This window comes from Sebastes umbrosus, chromosome 10 (genome assembly GCF_015220745.1).
Source record: "Sebastes umbrosus isolate fSebUmb1 chromosome 10, fSebUmb1.pri, whole genome shotgun sequence".
Lineage (NCBI taxonomy): Eukaryota > Metazoa > Chordata > Actinopteri > Perciformes > Sebastidae > Sebastes > Sebastes umbrosus.
Genome location: NC_051278.1, coordinates 10,664,183 through 10,686,605, shown reverse-complemented (window position 1 = coordinate 10,686,605; position 22,423 = coordinate 10,664,183). Strand labels below are relative to the sequence as shown.

The following is a 22,423-nucleotide window of genomic DNA, read 5'->3' as shown; positions in this document are numbered from 1 at the left end:
TACTGTTGATTTCTTCCCATGGAGCTGACATGAAAACTATTTTAGTTCAGTAAATGTCTGCTGTGAATCTGCCTGGTGAAGGCAGGTTAGCGAGCTGCTGTCCACTCAGCTCCCCAGGATGCTGCTGCTGACGGACGGGCAGAGACATTTACGGAAGACGGAGTCAGTGTGGATGCCACTCACGTCTCGCTTCCGGTAGGGATTCACAGTAAGATGTCAACAGCACACTGCCTGTAAAACAGATGAATATCTCTGTATGCCTAGATATAAAGATAACAAAGATGTGCCATATGAGGATGCAGCCAGGCTAGTTTTTAACACATTTTACAAGACAGGAGCACAAACCAGATGCCAAACCTTGTAAACCCTTCTTCTAGTTTGTGTCTGACAGTTTTATGTCTATGGGACACCTTTAAATAGCCTAAGTACATGATTTTATTCCTGACCTACTACTTTAGTGGTACAGTAAAGCTGGAATCTTTCTACAACCCAACTGGCACACTAAGTAGGGCTTGTGCAAGAACATACATTTTAAAATTTGTACTTACACAATTTAACAAGGTTTCCATCCATCATCTAGACAAAGCAAATACCTATAAAAGCTAAATGATGAACATTACCAGGTGGATAAATGTACTCTTTTTGACCGGGCATTTGTCCTCCCTTTCTAACTAGCCTCTCGCTGGCCAAATTGGGTAATAAAACCCTGTGAAGCAGGCCAGGTAGAGACGGTGCCATCTGTTCAGCTGGTGAGTGGACAGGCATCTCCGGGCTGGCCCGTCCCAGGGAGCCCGGGGGACGAACGGACACTTGTCTGAAGGAGCGCTGACAGGCTGCGGGCAAATGGCCAGGGCAACCCTTCAGACAAGAGTGTGTGTGAAGCTGCCAAATTTATCTGTCAATACAATGAGTCCTTAAATCACTGCTTAACTGTCCATGTTACAAACAAATGTTTACTCCAGAGATAAATCTTTAGCTCAATCAATGAAACCCACTGAAGCACAGATGCACTGATGGACGCACCTCTGATACAGCAGAGGTATAGATGTAAGTGCTGCTACTGCAAGAAATTTCATCAAAAACATGTGTCCTGAAAAGCACCTGGAAGAGCATTATTTAGACGTATCAAATCACATCTTAATCCTTAAAAGATAAATATAAATATTAGGGCTGTCAAAATATTGAGTTGAGTTTGCCATGTTATGATTTGAGCATATTTTTTATGCTAAATGAAGTACCTCTGAGGGTTTCTGGGCAATATTTGTCATTGTTTTGTGTTGTTAATTGATTTCCAGTAATAAATATAAACATACATTTGCATTAAGCAAACATATTTGTCCACTCCCATGTTGATAAAAGTATTAAAAACTTGACAAATCAGCCTTTAAGGTACATTTGAACAAATATAAAATTTGTGATAAATTGCAATAAAATATTTTAATCAATTGACAGCCCTAATAAATATAAAACATAAAATAGTATACCTATTGTCTCCTTTGCTAATTTTCTCATAGGGATGTGCATGATTAGTCGACTGGTCGATTAAACATTGCTGCCCTCGCTAGTTGGCACCAGAAATACTAGTTGGTTAAACATATTACTAATATTATTATTATTCTATGATTGTACACATTTAAATAACATATAGACATATGCTATCTCAGCTGTTGTTGTGGAGAGCCACCTCTTTTCCTACAGCAGCAGCGGCTCTCCTGACTCGCTTCTGACTTCCACCCCGCCGCACTCCCCCGGTCCACCGCCTGCCTCCACCTCCTCTTTCCAAAATAGCAGCTGTTCTCTCCTGATCCTGATCCCGATTGAGCACGTATGCTACAATAGCTCAATTATCAAACTTGCAATAATGGGATAAGCGATGCCAAACCATGACTATTTCTAGACCACAGTCCCCGCTGGCGTTTCATCAAAGAGCTGCTGCATTTAAAATACGATTTGGTTATTGAAAAATGTGATTAACAATTTCAAATGGCTCTTATGATATACGTAATATTTTTTCATACAATGTTTAACCCCGTAGATTAAATTGTGTTTTCTGAGTGTTTTCTTACTAAGACAAGACTTCTGTTTAAACGTCAGGGAAATTAGTCGTTAGGGATATCCTTACTTTCTCGCTGTTTTTGTCAGTGGAAGAGGAAATTTGGGTGAGGCTAAGTACTTAACTGTCACAAGAGTTTCCCAGGCTCGGGAAAATGGGACCTTTTTCCGGCGACAGCATAAAAGCACAAAGATATACTTGTGGTTCAGGTTTATATTTAGCTGAAGTGGTGGGTAGACGAGGAAGGGTCTGCATTGTTCGAGCTGTCCGCAGTGGAAACTTTACTGTCGCTAGTGGAAGACCAAGTGATAACCCTCTGCAAAGGCGAGGGATGATAAGGCAGCGAGTTGGACCACACACAAACACACAAACACACATACTGCACAAACAAATGCACACGAGTGCTGGAAAACTGGCAAAGCCCCAGAGATAATTTGAGAAACAAAGGGGAAATCAGTGGGGAGTGGTCGCACTCCCACCCAGCTGTTCACGACTCAGGAACATCAGCAGCACAGTCAACAATAGAGCTGCAGCTAAACCTGCAGTTTAGCTTACAACTGTGATCACTATCACTGTAATAAACACAATGTTCGGTCTCAGTTTCGGGTGACAATATATTTAAAATCGAATTATCTTGTTTAATTCATTCTGAAATGTAATTCTTGTTGTTTGTCGTTCTTATTTACAAAATGTATCAAAAATATGTGGATTCCAATAGGCAGTTTTCCCTAAGGACATTCTAACATTTACACAGTAGTTTGACAAAAAAAAATCTTAACTCAAGGTCCATTTATTAGATGCCTTCCAGAGCTTTCTGCTGCGTCTCATTTGCTTCATCAGATTGCCACAGTTCAGTGCTAAGGTGCTTCATTGCTGAGTCAGTTTTTGGCTCAAGGTAGATTTTACAGTTTTAGAGTACAGTACTAATCTGATGTTCAGTATTTTGAAGAAAAAAAAATAAACCATTCAAACTGCTCAGGGGGGCCTTGGCTTTCTCCAGAAGTGAGGCTGAGAGTGGGAGGACTAATGATGCAGTAATTAAAGCAGGCGCCAGGCACCAACACCACAGCAGCTTGCTGAGGAGTAACACTCAATACAACCCCCCTGAGCATCTGGCCTTCGAGTATTTGCATCCGAGGGAGGAGAACAATATGAACATATTGGATGCGGCACCGCAAATGACCAGCCATACCCACAAAATAATCGTATTTCCATGTACTGTATATACAGCACACATCTACAGTCAGTAATTCTACTAGGTGTTACTAGTTCACACTGTGCTTTAATAAATGCAAAGCTGAAACTCTTTGGAGTGCCATGTGATATATAACAGGAGCTATCAAGCTATTTCAGTAGTGATGGAGTGCCAGTAGCGAGTGTGTAATAGTGTGTGTGTGTATTATGTATTGCTCTATCAGCGTACGTCTTGGCTTGCCTTAAATGGGAACCAGAGGGTGTCAAACAGTCAAATACTGATGTTCACTGGGAGGGAGTTTTCCCATTGTGGCTTAGCTAGTTGTTGAGAGAAACCAGACGTAGTTCTGAGTGATGGGAGATATACTGACACTCTGATTGATGCGAGAACATGCTTTTTTAATTCACCAAAAATGTATATTTATGACCGAATCATACCCGATATGTATAGAAGCACAGCATACAGTAATAACATCCAGGTGCTCTGAGCAACTGCGTGACTCCAGAGCAGGAAACCCGTAAGAGCGAGAGGCCAGAGGAAAAGTATAGTCACACAAGCATAGTGAGTACCAGGCTCTGCTTGATGACTCGGCCAGACCGGCTAGTAGGTTTTCAGGCTGGGGGCCTCGGTGGAAAGAAAACAATGGCCTTAACTGGGAAATATTCACCCACTGACTATACGTGGAGCAGAGACAATAAGCACTCTCCATCAAAGGCTTGGGGTTAAATAAACACCCGTCCTGCTGGGAATGTGTGGCTGAGTGTGTATTGGAAAAAGATAAAGGGAACTGGTGAGTGTAGAGGTCTCTGCAGGGGATAAAGGGAGTGAAAAGAGAGAGCTGGAGAAGCCTTTTTCACTGGATTAATGAACCACGACAGCAACACAGCAGATCATCATCAGGAGAGACTACAGCTTGTGAAAGCTTGCTAATAAAGACCTTCCACATGTCCAAAAATTATGTTTTTGTCTAACTGACAAAACAAGTTCATCACAGCATGTCTGATGTAATGTTTGACATTAGGGCTGTGCAACTTATCAAATCCATTTGGGCTTTTATGAAAACAAGATATTCAACATAAAATTATTATTTTGCCGTTTTACGTTTGCAATAATACTCTTGTTTTATCTTTTACAGTGGTGCGCTTTCCCCCGTTCGGCGGGTCAGGTACGGCCGCTCGGTCTGGGAGAATCCCCTTCGTGGGAACTCTCCCCGGCGCTCGCTGGCCCTTGCCACGCCTATTTCCTCCGTAGTGGTGTGCCGTGACAGGCTCCAGGTCGGCTTGGAAAGGCCCAGGGTGAAGGTGGCACTTTACGGCACCCCTCGTCCAGACCTCGCTGCTTATGTTGAAATTGTTTACTAGAGCACAAAGTTCTTCATAGATCCAGCCTCTAAATTTTGCATTTAACTTCAAAATGTAGGCTACAAAATCTTCTTTCTATGCATGATGTTTCCAAAGTCAACGAGTAATCATGTTAAATAATTGTGATCTCAATATTGACCAAAATAATCGTGAAAAAGTTAAAGTTAAAGTGAAGATTTTTAATGGCTAAGGCAAAGAGAGAGCGTCAAATCAGCTCCCAGTAACTCAGATGTAAGGGAGGGCAATACACTTATTTGCTTTCTTGCCTGGACTTGGTTAGCTATGGCTAGAAGTCCTATATACGTTACATCAGTTACACTTTAATTAAGTGTAACAATGCCTATGTATTGTCCCTGTCAAATAAACTAATAAATACAAAATAAATCAAACTTAGATGAGAGGATTGATACCAATCTCATGTCTGTACACTAAATAATGAGGCTACAGCCAGCAGCTGGTTAGCTTAGTTTAGCATGAAGACTGGAAATGGGGGGAAACAGCTTGCATGGCCCTGTCCAAAGCATCTAAGTAAAAGTCTGCAAAGCTTTCCATTCCATTTATCTAATTTGTACGGACACGTGATGTCTGTGACCAACTTAAAATTTTATGCATCCTGCATCCATGCATTTTTCTGAACAAACCCTGCAGCTCTTTGGTGTAATGTGGAGCAGAGCAGGGAGGACACATATCTCGAGGTCATGCTTCTGCGACAGAACGGACCGGCCGCGAGCCACGGCTCTTTTACTCAAGAAGTTTGTCACTTCTGTTTTCATTCAGTTTGTGTCTCGCCATCAGACTCCGAGAGAAAACACAGCAGGATGGAGAGAAAAGCATGTGCATGTGTGACTATAACAAACACAGTCAAACTGACATCATCACAACAGACCATCGTATGTAAGTGAAGTGGATGTGGATCATAGATATAAACGTAAGTGGACAGAACGCCTTCTGTTGCTAAGCGGACTCTTTGAAACACACACTTCGGGTTTACAAGATGAAAGTGAGCCAAATTCCTCTGATGAACAGCGCTGACGCAAATCTAAGTACTACACATAAACTGAGCACAGGTTTCCAGGTATAAATACCAACACTTTCATGACACACCGTTAAAAACACAAACATCTTTCTGCAAACTACCTGACATTCTCTACTTCGAGAAGATTATCCAAACCTTGACAAAGTTAGACAAGATAACAGCTCTGGTTTAGAGCAACAAAACCCACATGGGTCACCCTCAATCAGAGAGTTTGATAAAAAACGTGAGAAGTCAGCAAGAAGCTGCAAACTTTCCGACCACATCAAAATGTGAACAGAGAAAAAAAGGTCATGATGTACAACACCTATATCAAACAGCTTACAGGAGGAGTTAAAAAACAACTCACATCTCCAGCTCCATCAAAACTTTAGATTTTAAATGAAGTTCTTAGAGAGCAGATACCATCAAATACTTCTTACCACCACTGGCGCCATGCAGATACTTTTGTTTTAGTCACAAGATTTTAAGATTTGAACTTCCTCCTGCAGCAGCAGATAAAAACAAAGCTGTTTGAGCTAGACGGCTAATTCTGTTGAAGTGGAAGCAACCAACCATCACATATTTAGTGGATTAGAGATCTTGTGCAGTTTCTCCACCTAGGAAAGATAAAGTATGCTCTTAGAGGCTCAACTGACAGGTTCTATAATTCATGGCAGCCATTTTTAACTTAGACAGACTCAAACTGCGCTCCCTCCCACAGCACAAGGGTCTAAATTTGGATGATCTCCTGTTGGGCTGTACAAGCTCCATTAAAGGGATAGTTCGGGTGTGTTGAAGTGGGGTTGTATGAGGTACGTATCCATAGTCAGTGTATTATATACAGTATATAATAGTCGGCATGCCCCTAGTTTGGAGACACAGACAGGAGTTACTGCACGGAAGCAAAGCAATGTGCTGCTGTGGGCGGGGCCGGCAGCAAAAACATATTTTAGACACCTAAAAGAAATAGACTCAACATCCACTAAATACAATCCTCAAATGCAACGAACAGCCAGGCATGTCAAAACACGGAGGTATAGCTTGGGAAATCCACAGTGTGTTTTCTGGCTGGGGACAGAGACATCAGGTAACTCCTGTCTGCATGTCAACTAACATTCCTGTTTTCAAACGGGAGAGACGACTGCAGGTGAAGCCTCAAAGCCCCGAGGCTGCAGGGCTCTAACGTCTACGAACACCTTCGTGACATTAGTGCGCTGTGAGTCTAACATGTAACCACCTCACCAGCCCTGTATGTTTATGAGCACAGTCTTTAATCCAGTTAATCAATTAACCTGGTTTTGTGTTGATACATGTAAATGTCATACAGTAAATGGGTTAGAATGACCCCGGTTTTGGCTATCACGTTTATTTCCATATTAAATAAACATGTTACTTTTTAGCACTGTGTGGTTGTCTGTGGAAATCAGACTTGCACCCCACTACATTTTAATGTCAACAGTAAGAATCAAACACTACACTTCATAACCAGTCTAAAGCTCTTAAACGTCTCCTGTCTTTTGCGTTTCCCTTTAACCCATTTGTGAACGCAACCGAAATTTTGTTTTGTGTTCTCTGGGTTTGCCTAAAAATGTTCAAATTCGGTCAAACCGTTTGGTTGAAAAGGGAGTTTTCTTATCATACTATATCTAGTCTTTGGGCACTTGATGGACAACTGTTTTTTGCAATAGATAAAGAGTAGTCCCATGTGCCCAAGTACTAGATATATTATGACAAGAAAATGTGTGTATCTCAGAAACTACCAGGAGCACAATCATGCAGTCTAAAAAAAAAAATTCATATGCAAAACATTTAATAAACACATTATCATTTTTCCAAATTTTTAAAAAATCCTGATTTTGACTATTAATAAAATGCTGATTATTCATGCAATCTAAAAATGTCAAAGTTGTAATGTTAGATACTTTAGCCCAAAGTATGTCCGTACGAAATTTCAAGACTTTTGATCGATGAGAACAAATGTTGTAGCATATTTCCTTATCATACTAAATATAGTCTTTGGGCACAAATGGGTTGTTAATTCTTATGGCTAATGCAACAATGGCTGGAGGTGACTTTTGTACTGAAAGAAAAGATCCAAAGGTGACCAAAGGTGATAAAAATGACCAGATAAATTTGTCCTCTGTAGCTGACGGGACCACAACAACGTGTAGAACATGACTGAACACAAGCAGACACAATAACTTGATGCCTCCGTTGCATGAGCTCCATTGTGCTACTGTATGTGAATCTTCATGGGGACTGAACCCTCCCAGTGGTGTCTCCTCAGGGAATCTGATGAATGAGTCCTTGGCCTCCTGAGGCGGATGGGTTGGGGGTATCCCCCTCTGGCTTTCCCATCCTGGATAATTATGGCTCTTGGAGTGAACCCAAGCTATGCTTGCTCCGTGTCGACACTCCCACCCTTATCCTGGTTCCTTATCTGGACCCAACGGGGCCTGGCTACTCATTGTCCCGCTCCTCTCACACACACATGATCAAATCCTCCTGAGCAGGGTCAATGAACTCTGGAAAAAGTTGGCTTTAAAGTCCCTGTCTGATGTTATATATCACTGAGAGTCTGTCTCCAGATTCACATATATGTCTGTGAGTGCGTCATTTCCCCCGAGAGACCCCCACTATAAACTCTCCTGTCTGGTTCAGTGAGTGACTGCTTATTTTGCCTGGTAGGATCAACAGCTCAGGCCATCCGGGGGGGGAGACAGATGGTTCTCCACATCAGCAACATGATCATGTCCACACACCTCGGCTGGTTCGGGCCTGAGCAGACTCACATTCTGGGGCACGGTGACCTTACTCAGCATCTGGGAGATACAGCTCAGAAAAACAGCCCGATAAGCTGCATGTATCGAAAAGACACACAAACAGGAGGTACGAGGATACTGTTCTACCTTCACTAATTCACTGCCATGTGTCAGAAGCTTTAGGAGACAAACTTGAGGAAAAATGTGAAGATCTGCTCTGATAAAACACACAACACAAGGATGTTCTTACTGAGTGCACTCAGCAAATACCTAATTTGGACGAGGGTTAGAGATGAATCACATGGAGCATCTAAACTGTCTGTGACCTCAGTTCTGTCCCGTTTTGGAAATGCGAGCGACCGAATCAACAGCTCAAATACAGCAAGATGTCAGAGCTCAGGTTCGTCTGATGTGAGGCAGCCTCAGACATCCCAAAGAACCCTGAAGTCAGAGAGGAACCTGATTAAAGCCAAGACAAATGTACATTTGATAAACAATAATAATGCATACTCAACCACTGATAGCAACCTAGGCAACCTATGGACTACTGGCTGGGTTACTGTAGCTGTAACACACTAGCCAGCCGGGAACATGTTAGCAGTCAGTCACAACAGCTCTTTGAGCTTCTTTCTATTTTCCCAGTGCCGTTTATTCCCACTTGGCATTCATGTTCTCAGGGTTGTTCATCATTTAATTTCATTTAATTAAAGAGTTACTGAAGAGGAGAGAAAAGCTCTGCAAGCTTGATAGCTTGCTAACTTTCAGTTGTAAGGAACAAAAAAGGACAAAAGTTTTGCACAGTTTATTCAAAAGACGTATTTGTACCATATACTCCTGTCTCATAACTGTCTGCCAACCATTGCTCTTTTGAAGATAAAACCCTCCAGCAGCTTCTGTTCCCCCAAAGATCAGCCCTATCAAGACAGCTTGCTATTGGTCAAAGTAGGGCTGGGCAATATGACGATATATATATCGTCAAAACGATATAAAAATGTCTAACATATATGTCTTTCTATATTGTTTCTATCGCGATATACACTACGCCTATATTTATTTATTTTTCTCTACAATTTCACTTAAAATTGTTATGTTCATTTTGCGCACAAATTCTTAAAATGAGAAAATACTTTTTATTTGTAATGCATTTCATTCACACAGGAACACACAAAAATATGAGGTTATTTCATATAAACTATTTATTTATTGAACTACCAGAAAACATGCTATATCGTGACAGAAACCCTCCAGCACCCTCTGCTCCCTAAAATATCAGCCCTATCAAGACGGCTTGCTATCGGTCAAAGTTACCTAAAGTGTCAAATTTGCACCCCTGCTAGCGAAACCACTGATTGCAGCAGTTCTACTGAAATGAACTCATTCTGCGGAGACATTTTGCCATTTTAAATTCCCTGATTTCTCATAACCACTAATCTTGTAATCTTGTGGTCCCCCCAAAATTAAATCACAAGAACGCTAAAAACAAAAGGACCAATTGTGCAAAATAGCTGTTGATGGAAGTGGTGACATCAAATGACAGTAAGCCATCACCACCTTATGTTACCTAATCATTTTGACTGACATTTTGGGGAAGCTGACGTGTTGACTGATGTCCAGCTGTCGCAGTGACAGGCTGTAACAAGTCACTGAGTCTACATTCCTTCATGAGAACAACTGGCTGTGTGAAGAAAACTCAGAGCACTGAGTGATGCAGACAATGGGGAGCAGCCTACAGCTGCAGGGCTTTCCTTAAAGACTTGAACACCCAAGCATGGTAAACGAGGTCCGTGTTTCAACATGGATCAGGTGGTTTGCTGACATCGCCACAGACCCCTCGCACTCCTATTCAAACAAATGAAGGCTCAGTCACACCAGAGAGTGGCACGGAAAAATTCCTCCGCACATCTACACGGCATACAGTTTGTGGTTTTACAGGCTTGGTGATGCAGGGACTACTGGCTGGACTAGTTGCTTGTAAACTACTGCACTTATAACACACTAGACAGCCAGAAACATGCGAGTAGTCAGTCACAACAGCTCTTTGAGCTTCTTTCTATTTTTCTCTGTGACATTTGCTCCCACTTGGCATTGAGGTTCTCCAGGACTGTGTATTATCAAGAATCTGGCAAAACGATATGTATCATGATACAGAGGTTATGATTCAATATATTGCGTTATATTGCCATACTGTAAGTGAGGCGATATGCTTTTTAAATCAAATTTTAGGAAAACTGTCATAGCATAAAGAACACAACAAAATCTGAGGAAAAGAAAGCTCACTTTTTATGCAATCAGGAGTAGGCCTTTCCAAGCCGAGAGCACCTCACCCTGACCCACCGAGTTGAATCCCCCGGGCAGACTGCGCAGACCCCGCCGGTTGAGAAGTGAAAAAATATTTTCGCTTCATTATGAAACCGTGGCGGACCGCATTTGACCGCATCGAAATCATCACTGAAACTCAGGCTGATGGATTTTCTGATTGCCAGATAGTATATAGTATTCGTATCGTATAAAAACTCGGCATATCTGTAACAGTTTTACTATGAATCAGGACTTAAATATGACATTACATTAGTGTCATTTCAACTGTCAAATACCATCAAATTCTGTTAAACATACACAATTCATTATTATTAATTATTGGATATAAAACTGCCACTGTAGGATGCTACATACTGGTGAAGAATACATTGTCCTTTTCCAACATCTTTTTCTTTTTGAAACTCTAATTCCGTGTTATGACAGGATGGAAGAGGGCAGAGCGGGGAGAAAACCAAAATAGCATCATCTGATCTTTCTTTCATAAACTTTTCCACTCCTGCAGCAACACACTGGAACGGACTTTGGCAGAGGAAGAAACGCAAAATTCGAGCTGTCAGATGAAGCATTTAGTCACAGTCTCTCTCTCTCTGTTGAGCTTCTCCTCATAAAAACTGGAGAACACATGGAGAGCTGGCCACAAAGTAATAAAGCCATTTTCACATTGCTTGCTTCCTCCATTTTCAACCTCAACACAGCAGCATCATGTCTGCTATCACAGATTTACACTACTGTTGCCAACACTACAAATACACACCCTGACTGCTCAATTACATTATTCAGTACGAGAATTCATCAGCAGCCATGTGACGAAAGGCTAAATATAGTTTCTATGCCGACTGGCTGCAGTATCATCTTCACATGTTTACAAGGAAAATACATTTGCTCCGTCTTTCCCACTAATGAGATACAGAGGAGAGCGTTTAGTAATGACAAAGACCTCTCAAATACTTCCCAACCACACACACACACACACACACACAGTATATAACAGTCATTGAAGACAAAACACTGAGAACAGTGTGTGCAGAGCTTCCAGGTCTGATACACTGAGGTATTTTTTGCTGCTCTGCGCTATATTTAGTGGTGTAAATATGGCAGCTCAGTGGGGTCTGGGCTGCGAAAGTCTGAGCTAATGAGCCGTCAGTGGACAGGAGAGGGAGACACAGAGACATGATGAAGTTGGACGTCCAAACCCACAAGGGGGGCTATTCATAGCAATCTATTGCATCACCATATGGTCATCTTGGCTCGGCTAACAAGAGGTGTATGTAATCAAAAACAGAGGGTGGTTGCAATCAAATGAAAACCACGTTGGCGAGTGTTTACTGCAACGAGAGCCAAGGAGAATGTAGAAAGCCATCGTGAGGATAATAGGAACAACAGAGAGGAGTCAGTCTACGCCATAGAAATAGAAGAGGAGTAGAACGGACACTGTTTTCCGTGGTCACTAGTGAAAAAGAAAAAGGTGATTGTTGTTATGGTTACAGCAAAACTCGTCAGTGGGGCCGTAAAGTGCGGTAGTAGCTCGCCGGGAAGAGAACAGACGTAGCTCAGGAGCCGTGAGGAGTGGTGGAGGGACCGTCAGACCCGGCGTTGCCGTTGGAATTAGCAAGCTAGCTAACTAGCCAGCTGTCTGCTAGTTAGCTAGCTAAGTCCACCATGCTTTAATGCGACACTGGCGATAGCAATACACTTTCCTATGCTTTGACATCAGTGCGATTACAATAAACAATAATAACAATAAAATATTATAAATATAATATGTGTTTCAGTCCAAAATGGCGGCAGCTGCTGAGTTTCGTCTCTTTGCTTCTATACTCTTTGCTACAACGATCGTAATGGCAACGGTACACGTTAATATGGCCTCCGCTCCGCCTTGGAAAGCAGAGCAACACGTCAGCTTACATCCTCAGCAATAGAAGAGAGAGCTGGAGAGTTGGCATCTGTCGTGGCATTTTAATCATTTGGATGAGTCCAACATAGCTCACCCCACTGGAAAGCCTCCTAAAGTCATGATATGATCTCTGTCAACAACCTAGTAACCACCAGAGATCACATAGTGGACGAGGACGCTCAAATCACACCTATAGTTGGTTTTCTCTGGACCGAACCGGAGTGGAAAAGTTCACTTTGTTAATTTTTTGTTGGGTTTATTTAGGTTCAGATTGCACAAATGCAAGCAAACCAAGGCGTGCTGTAAACAGAACTAACGAGGACTTCTGAATGGTCGAGGTTCTGGGTGGCTGAAGATGTTAAATCAACTGGATTCCAGTTCCTGCAACTTATTAAGGCGAGACACTACAGGCAAAAATATTGTGTTTTCATGCACTGATCAATTTTGAGATTTTTGAGGTATTTTGCTTCCATCACGTTTTTTTAGGCTAGTGGAAAGAAAACATCCCAAACACACATTTAGGTGTTTATTTTACTACTTTGTCTATTTGCGTCTGTAGATTCATCCCAAATTCACAAAAAGTAAGCATTAGATAACGCCTCATTTGCATATCTAAACATAAAATAAAATAAAAACTTGTAATACAAAAAATAATTGTCTTAATGTGAGTAATCAACTGGGGAAGTTTCATGGTGATATCTATTAGTTAAAATGTTTACCCTATTCACTTGATGTGTCTTCCCTTAAGTGAAGCATGATGGACATGTATTTTCTCTGATGTTCATGACAGGTACATGAATTATAGATGGTAGCTTTAATTCAGCACTTTTGTTAAAGGTTTCTCAAGCATGAATTTCAACATCCAAACTTTCCATTTTGGAGTGGTTTCCTGTGACTGTTTTGTTGATACAGTAGATTACCTTCACACGTCAAGAACTAGCCTACACCCCTCCGTCCTCTTTCAAAACAAAAACCTGAACCTCGGGCGTTACGGTGCTGTAATTTGGTGACACCTAATTCCAACCACAGCACGGTGTCCACCTGTTTAAACAAACCAACAACAACAAAAAAACACACTCCAGAGCTCTCTGGACATGTTGGACGGGAACATGCCCACATACTGCGCTGGCATGAGTTTCCAGCCAGAGTTCAACTCCGACAAAAAACTAATGTAGTGACTCTACTCCATCATCAACTACGTCTGTTCTTCAGGTTGGTGCTATAGTGAGACTTGTTTGTAAAGGATGTCCTGAATAAAAAAAGCTACTTAATCATTTATTCACTCATGTACATGTACACTCTCACAATCACTCTCTTTTAGCCTATATTCCTGGGATGGCTGTTAGCAGGCATGACAACTGATAACAGTTGACAGTTAAGCAAAATCATTAATTGGCCGATCATAAGTCCAGCCCCCCATAGTTACTGTTGCTAGGTCGCACACAGGCTTGACAAAAAGAAACATACTTCAACATACTTTGGGGCAGCACAAAGCAGAGACAATACAACGAAATCAAACAAAATCATGCAGGTTCACAAGAAACTCCTTCAGCTCAGAACTCCAGCGCGGCCTCCGGCAGCGACCTGCAGTCGGAGCTCCGGCGGGAGGTGGAGAGCTCTGCGCCCGACAGCAGCGGCTCCTCCTCCGGCAAGAACACCGACACCACGCTGCTGGTGGCCCGGGCCGTATTGCTGGGCCTGCTGGAGGGAAGGGAGGCAGGGGAGAACCAGAACCAGGACGCCGCGGGGCAGACTGTAAGACCCTGCTGCAGTAAAATGAGAGGTTTTCTAAAGGGACTCTGGTGCTCGGAAACACTACCGCTTTTGTCCACAGGGACCGCCAAAATCAATACACAATAAAAGTTCCTCGTAGTAACCGTAACTATATACAATGTAATGTGTCCGTGAAGACTGTGACACTGGAGGACAGTCCCACTGTGTCTTCAGGATGGGAACAGATAATAAGACCAAGCCTGGGGAGTAAATATCCTAAGGCTTGGGAGGACTTCATGTATAGCGTAGGACAGCGTATGTTTAAGCTTTATCGCCACACACCATTGTGTAGTTTTACCATAAATGTTTCAGCACAAGGTCAACATGTGACATTCTTTGCTCAACATAAATTAACAAAATTAATTTGTTGAGCCATGTCAGGGATCGACCGAAAAACAACAAGCAGTATCGAAACTTCTCCAGTCAAACGATATCTACAAGTGATCCCTTTTTGTGCCCAGATCTAGAAAAAGATGACTGTTTTGCTCGCAGCCAATCATCGCAAGCGTTCTTCGGTTCATTGCGACGTGTGATTGGCCCACTACCACAGCAGCTACAACCCATACAGCCGGTACTGCCTCCCTGCACACAGCTCTGAACACAGAGATGTCTGAGCCGGCGGCTAGCAGCTAACGTTGCCTACAGCGCTAACAACGGCAACAAGTGATGACGGTGCTAACATTTAACCTGGGGGGGGGGAACCGGAGGTTGGCCGTTACGCTCCTGCGACACTGCAGTTGGTATCGATTGAAGTACTCTATTGGTATCGGTATCACTTTAAGGGTACTGGTATTGGTACTGGCATCTTCCACAAGCTGCTAGCTTGACAGCTGTGAGTACTAACAACAGCCATGTTTGTTGTTTACATTCATAATGATAATGGTGGTGGGAGTGGCTTTGGAGGGAGGCCTGAAGGGACGGGCTGTCAGTGTTGCCGACTTGGCGACTTTCTGTCTAAATTTAGTGACTTTTGAAGCTAGTGCTGCTAGCTACTTTCATTGGAAAAGAGATGGCAACACTGGGCAGTTGGATCATATTTTAAAATATAGCTCAAGATTACCAACCCTAGCTTTAAAACTAAAAGTACTGTCTGGCAAAAGACCAGCAACAAAACAAAAACAAAAACAGGTTTGGATGGAAATAGAATAATTAGGACCAGAAAGACAGGAGAGTTCAGCGGGTGCATGCTGCTCTATTTAACTTATTGAAAAAGGTAAAGCAGCAAACAGATGCTCCAGCTGTCAGCTGGAGGGGAGCTTTACCTTACAAACACAAAGAACGCACGTGGAACAAACAAAAAGCAAATAATGTTCAACTCTCAATGGCTGTTTTAAACATGGGACAAACCAATGTTTGCTGTCATAATGAGATTCACGGAGGACCGCTCAGAGGGCCAACAATGGAAAATGACATAAGCTGGAAGATGATTGTTTGTCTTTTGCTATAGATGTTGTTATTCGAACAATAACTCGTAACCGGAGTCAGAGAAAACTCTAATTGACTAAATGACACAATGGGGCTGACCTGCTTAATAGCCGCTTTAACATCACGGCATCGGTTTTAATCACCATGCACAGCAGGCCACATGAGTGTATTTAAAAACCAGCACGATGGATTACAGATTATAAATAAGTAACAGCATGAGGGAAAGACCCAGACGAATAGTATTATGAACAAGCATTAACAAAAAGACAAACTCGGACATTTAACTGGAACAACTGTACTGTAAGACTTAATAGCTGAAGCAGTTACTAAGACTGGCAGAGTTGGGGGTCCGGTTCCCGTTGGGCCACCTACAGTATACAGCTAGTGGACACAGCCATGGAGCTGTGATGCAGTTTATAAATCCACGAATGTAAGACACTGTATGTTTTGTGGTTAAGATGCTTAAACTTTAGCTACTGGGCTTTATTCTGTGGGAGTTTGTCCATCACTTGACGAAGAAATTATAACTTTAACAACAATTAATCTTTCAATAATAAATTCTTATATTTGCTAAAACGTAGGAGAAGGACAAACAATCAATGGGGCAGCATTTTGCAATACATTTGCTTCACTGTGTTTTATTAAAAGGATGTGTTTTTAAAATTAAAATAAAGGAAAGTTTCTGTTCAACTTAAACTGCGCTAGAGCTGCAATGATTAACCGATTAATAGATTAGCTGTCAACTACTAAATTAATCGGCAAATATTTTGATAATCGGTTTGAGTCATTTTTTAAAAAAAATTCTCTGATTCCAGCTTCGTAAATGTGAATATTTTCTGGTTTCTTTACTCCTCTATGACGGTAAACTAAATATCTTTGAGATGTAGAAAAAAACAAGACATTTGAGGACGTCATCTTTGGCTTTGGGAAACACTGATCGACATTCTTAACCATTTTCTGACATTTCATAGACCAAACAACTCATCAATTAATCGAGAAAATAGTCAACAGATTAATCGACAATGAAAATAATCGTTGTAGTTGCAGCCCTGAGTTGGCGATTAGTTTAATAGTTAACAGCTAATCGATTAATCGTTGCAGCTCTAGTCCAGTGTGCTCTCTGCATGCTCCAAATCTACGGCGCTCAAATCTGCGTCATTTTTGCTGAAACCTCAAATCTGAGGGTCCAAACTCCCTGAGGCAATAATAGCATATGATAACATAACACAGCCAACATCAGACGATCTTAAACTTACTGATCAATCCTTGACATTTGTCCACAGCCATCATGTCCTCTTCATCTTAAGGTACCCCTTTCTCCTACACCTTTGATTTGTGCTGGGTAATATGACATTATAAAGTATATCATCAAAACGTTATAAAAATGTCTATCGTTCATATTTTTCCTATATGGTTTCTCGGCATACATTTACTTCTTTTTCCTCTATAATTTCCTCTAAAACTGTTCTTAAAGTGAGAAAATACTCAGTACTTTTCATTTGTCACATATTTAATTCACACAGGAGTATATAAAAATAGGTTTTATCATGTGGTTAATTTATATATTTATCAACTGAATTACCAGAAAACATGCTATATCATGATATATATATCGTTATCAAGATATGAAATGAAGATTTTGGCCATATCGCCCAGCCCTACCTTCAATCAACAATGGGAAAAAATTTTTTATAATTTACAATAAAGGCTTTAATCAATACTTGCAGAGTGGCACTCCTTGTTCAAACACACCAGAACTGCATGTTGAGGCTGTTAAGTGTGTTTACCTTTGTATTTTCTGTAAATACACGAGCCTATGGCCATGTAATTTGAGTTGCAACGAGCAAAGGAAAGTTTAATATTTTCCATCTGGAGATCAAACTCTATGAGATGATATGGGAATATAGCCTAAAGCTTTAGAAGGTCTGATGCATTTCATATGGGTCAGGGTCAGGCTATGACACAGATTCTTCTCATCTACAATGGATCTAAATGTGGAAAAGGCATTAAAAGCAGCCCACAAAGACTTCATTGAACTCATATGCATCATAAGGGGTGCCAACACACTGCAGACTACACATAGCCTCGTATGTATGACCAGCACACCCACTCAAAGGAGGAAACACGCTCTAATGTGCATTTTGGCTTCCGTCCGTTACAAGTCTGGTAGAGAGAGAGAGATAGAGAGAGAGAGAGAGAGAGAGAGAGAGAGAGAAAAATCCACAAGACACCAAAAGCTTGTGAGAGGCAGGCTATTAATAGGCTTTACTCCGGCGAGGGAGACGGCTCTTCCCTCATGTTTGGGATCAGCTCTTCACACGGGTGACAGGAGGGAGAGGAAGAGGAGGGGGACTCTCTATTGACACAACACTGAAAGTGACGCAAAGTGTTTGAACTTGAAGCATGTGATTGTAACAGTTACACTTTCCACAATCATTTAGAGCCATTCGGTGCCAAGTTACAGCCTGAAACAGCGGAGTCCAAATACAGTAAAAATAACAGCCATATATAATTCAACAACCTGCAGAGACACTCCTTAGGAGGCCTGACACACCCACACAGAGCATGCCTTTGCTTTCTTTAGCCAAGCAAAGCTTTATCTAGAGTGGCTATTTGAATGCCGCTTGTTCTCATAATGATGCAAATAGGGTGTTTACAATCCTAATTGGTGTTACTCATAGCACTGTCTAATCTAGGAAATATCATACCCCTGGTTCAGGGAGATACAGCAGGGCGGCCCTGACCTGAATGAAAAACAATAACTAGCAGGTGTAAAAAAAGGTGTACATATTGTAATATGTACATACCTGTCATTGTAAATATAAATTCTACTCACTGTACATACAGTATATAGACATCTCCACATGTACATACTGTACATAATCATCCAGTCCGGTATTTATTCTTTGAACTATTTGTATTGTTACAACTTCCGAACACTTGACTTGTATATAGACATTTTATTTTTATTTTTATATTATTTGTATTATTATTTTTATTATTATTTTTATAATTTTGTTTTTCATTTCTGTGAAGAAAACTGAATGAAATTGTTATTTTTAAAGATTATTATTTAAGATGTGGGCTGTCAATCAATTAAAATAGTTAATTGCGATTAATCGCAAAATAATAGCACATTTTTTATTTGTTCAAAATGTACCTTAAAGGGAGATTTGTCAAGTATTTAACACTCTTATACTCTTGACCATGACTTGCCCCAAACTGCATGTGATAATCATAGAGTGGGCATGTCTGTAAAGGGAGGACTCGTGGGTACCCATAGAACCCATTTTCATTCACATATCTTGAGGTAAACTTACATAAGTTTGATTTTACTTGCTGTGATGCACTCCAGCAGACTAAATAGCAATACTTTTTTCTGAAAAAAGGAACAAAACAACTATAGTTTCAGTGCTCGAGACTATGAGGTCACTCCACCAATTGTACACTAAAGATAAAAACTCGCAACAAAAGATTTATCTAACAAAATTTTGTTGTGTTTAATATATTAGACTGTAATGTATGCTGCAGAAATGGGTGGTAAGCAAAGAAAGCAGCATCTCCAGTGATGCAGTGGGCAACAAAAATACTCCTTCACAAGGCAAGCAACCACACATATCAGTACATTTATATTACATTTTTATAGTGGTTTACATAAGTTTGGTTTTACTTGCTGTGATACATTCCAGCAGACTAAAAGGTGGGTGTTATCTGCAAAGTTTTAGACTGCTGCTGCATGCCCAAATTACAGACTGAATCACAGAGCATTATTTACTATGGCAATACTGCAGCAGTAATACAGACATTTACATTACCAGTCATACAGAGCAGGCACATGAGAGAAAAAATGCATAACTGCATCTGTAGAATACATATCCATTAACATATAGAGCTAGTATGTGTCTGTATGGTTATGTGAGGCCCATGTGAGGCCCATGTATTAGACTATAGGTGTTTAGGGAGCTTGTCACACACACACACACTCACAGGAGACGTGACCACGTTATTTAGCGGAACATGAAGATGGCAGTATGGTAGAGAAAACACAACACTGACAGACAGCGACAGACAGAACAAATCAGTACATTTATATTTTGTTTGTGCTTCCTAAAAAATGAACTTACATAAGTTTGCTTTTACTTGCTGTGATGCACTTCAGCAGACTAAAAGGTGGGTGTTATCTGCAAAGGTAGACTACTGCTGCTGCATGCCCAAATTACAGACTGGATCACAGAAAATAATTACTATGGCAATACTGCAGCAGTAACAGGCTACAGACATTTACATTACCATTCATACCAAGCAGGCACATGAGAGAAAACATGTTTGTGCAGTGGATTGTCAGAGTTGTATAAACAAAATTCAGAAATAAACTCTGTTCCAAAAACATAAATAAAAAATACTCTCTCACAAGGCAAGCAACCACAAATATCAGTACATTTATATATTACAATTATATTTTGTTTGTGCTTCCTAAAAAATTAACTTACATAAGTTTGGTTTTAATTGCTGTGATGCACTCAAGCAGACTAAATAGCAATACTTTTTTCTGAAAAAAGGAACAAAACAACTATAGTTTCAGTCCTCGAGACTATGAGGTGCTGCAGAAATGGGTGGTAAGCAAAGAAAGCAGCATCAGTGATGCAGTGGGCAACAAAAATACTCCTTCACAAGGCAAGCAACCACAAATATCAGTTAATTTATATTACATATATACAGTATATGCACAGTTTGTGCTTCCTAAAAAAATTAACTTACATAAGTTTGGTTTTAATTGCTGTGATGCACTCCAGCAGACTAAAAGGTGGGTGTTATCTGCAAAGGTATAGACTAATGCTGCATGCCCAAGTTACAGAAAATAAGCACATTTACTACATGGCAATACTGCAGCAGTAATACAGGCTACAGACATTTACATAACCATTCATACAGAGCATGCACATGAGAGAAAACATGTGTATAATACATATCCTTTAACACACAGAGCTAGCATGTGTGTGCATGGTTATGTGAGGCCCATGTATTAGACTATAGGTGTTTAAGGAGCTTGACACACACACACACACACAGGAGTCGTGACCACGTTATTTAGCACAACATGAAGATGACAGTATGGAAAACACGTTGAAAACACAACAGTGACAGCAGTGACAGGCAGTGTTTACTCACATCTTCGAACAGAGAGCCAACGTTGGCTGTCACCAGCAGTATTCCTGTTCCCTGCGCTGCTGTCAGCTTCCCAGCCATAATGCTCTCTCTGTCTTTCTCTCAGGTGGGACTAGTACAGTAAGACTTTAACAGGTAAAGGAGCGGGAGAAATAAATAAACACAACAGGAGCAGAATGTCTCACTAAACTGGTCTATAACCGTGGTAGTGTGCTAGTGAAGCCGAGGTTGAGGCGGCTCGGCTGGAGCATATTTTTTCAGCAGCGGCTCGTTGCATCTACTAGGAGCAGTTAGGAGGACCGTTGGTCGGCGGTTGGCGGCGGTTGGCGTCTCGTTTCTACTTTTTAACGGTCACAGCCATCGTTAAAAGTTTCCGTTGTTAATCCACGGTGAGTGTCCGAAGGCTCTGGGTCATTTTCAGCAGCGACGAGTGAGTGTTTCCCCCCCTTTAAGCTTTGAGGTGCAGTGTGAAAGTGTGAGGACTCTCCGTCAGTCAGGAGCATCGGCTTCACTGTGTAGAGAGGTTCAGAGAGGATAGGCTGGAGTCCTGCACCGCTCTGACGTCACCGAGCCAATGGAAACACGGGGCTGTTCTTAAAGGGCCAGCGCACCGTAAACACAACTGACGACACGGCGTCCATTATCGGACACCACTGGACTTGCACCCCATGGTGACATGATGTACTGTATATATATCGATACTTGATAACTTTGAGACCTAAAAAATAGGGAGGTTTTCAAAGCCAAAGTGGGGGGATATAGGGGTCCTCTCAAGAGACTTTGTTTCCTGCATTCTGGTGACTTAAAGGGACTGTTTGTAAGAATCAGAAATTGCTTGTTAACAGCGACACCTGTGGCCGTTAAGTCAATGAAAGTCAGCGTCGGGCTCGCGCTTGTGTTTGCTCTACATAGACATGAACGAGCATCGCTCAACACAGTGCGACACACGTCAGCTAAAAACACAATATCACTCTATATTTCACCTGCTTGGCAGTAATGTTAGCTGACCAGACGGAGGTCTCTCCATGACCGGCACCCGGTCAGAGACGATAACGTTTCTCGCTGCGGAGCCCCGTCACTTCACAAGACACGGGAAACCTCTGTTGGTATGGAGGAGCTGCAGCATTTATTTCTGCACAAACGTCCACTGTACATTCACTAGATATTCTCAGAGCTAATCTAACTCTTCTGCATTGTGTAGAGTGCGCGCATGCACGTGAGGTGGAGCGAGCTGTGAGTGAAGGCAAGCAGGCAGAGGAGCAGAGTGCAGCAGAGACTCTGTCCCTGGAGACCAAAGCTACGGTCTCCCCCGCGTCCTCCGATCCGCGGCCAACACTGTTTTGCAAGACGGGCTTCACTAGATATAACTTTGTGGTTTTGGTGCTTCCGTGTAGTTTGTGTTGGAGTCTGAGTCTGAACAGTGTAACCACATGCGAGCGTGCATGGGACACCGACCCGGA

At 41.6% G+C, this 22,423-nt stretch overlaps 1 protein-coding gene across 2 annotated transcripts in view; it reads right to left on the bottom strand.

Annotated features, from left to right (window-relative positions):
- Window positions 1–21,492, bottom strand: part of LOC119495379 (inositol polyphosphate-5-phosphatase A) — a 169,151-nt gene extending 147,659 nt beyond the window's left edge. For both annotated transcript variants that reach the window (XM_037781770.1, XM_037781769.1), the window contains exon 1: window positions 20,967–21,492. In XM_037781770.1, coding sequence (XP_037637698.1) covers window positions 20,967–21,044 — 78 coding nt within the window. In that variant the 5' untranslated portion in view covers window positions 21,045–21,492. The remainder of the gene's footprint in view (window positions 1–20,966) is intronic.
- Window positions 21,493–22,423: the final 931 nt, after the last annotated feature.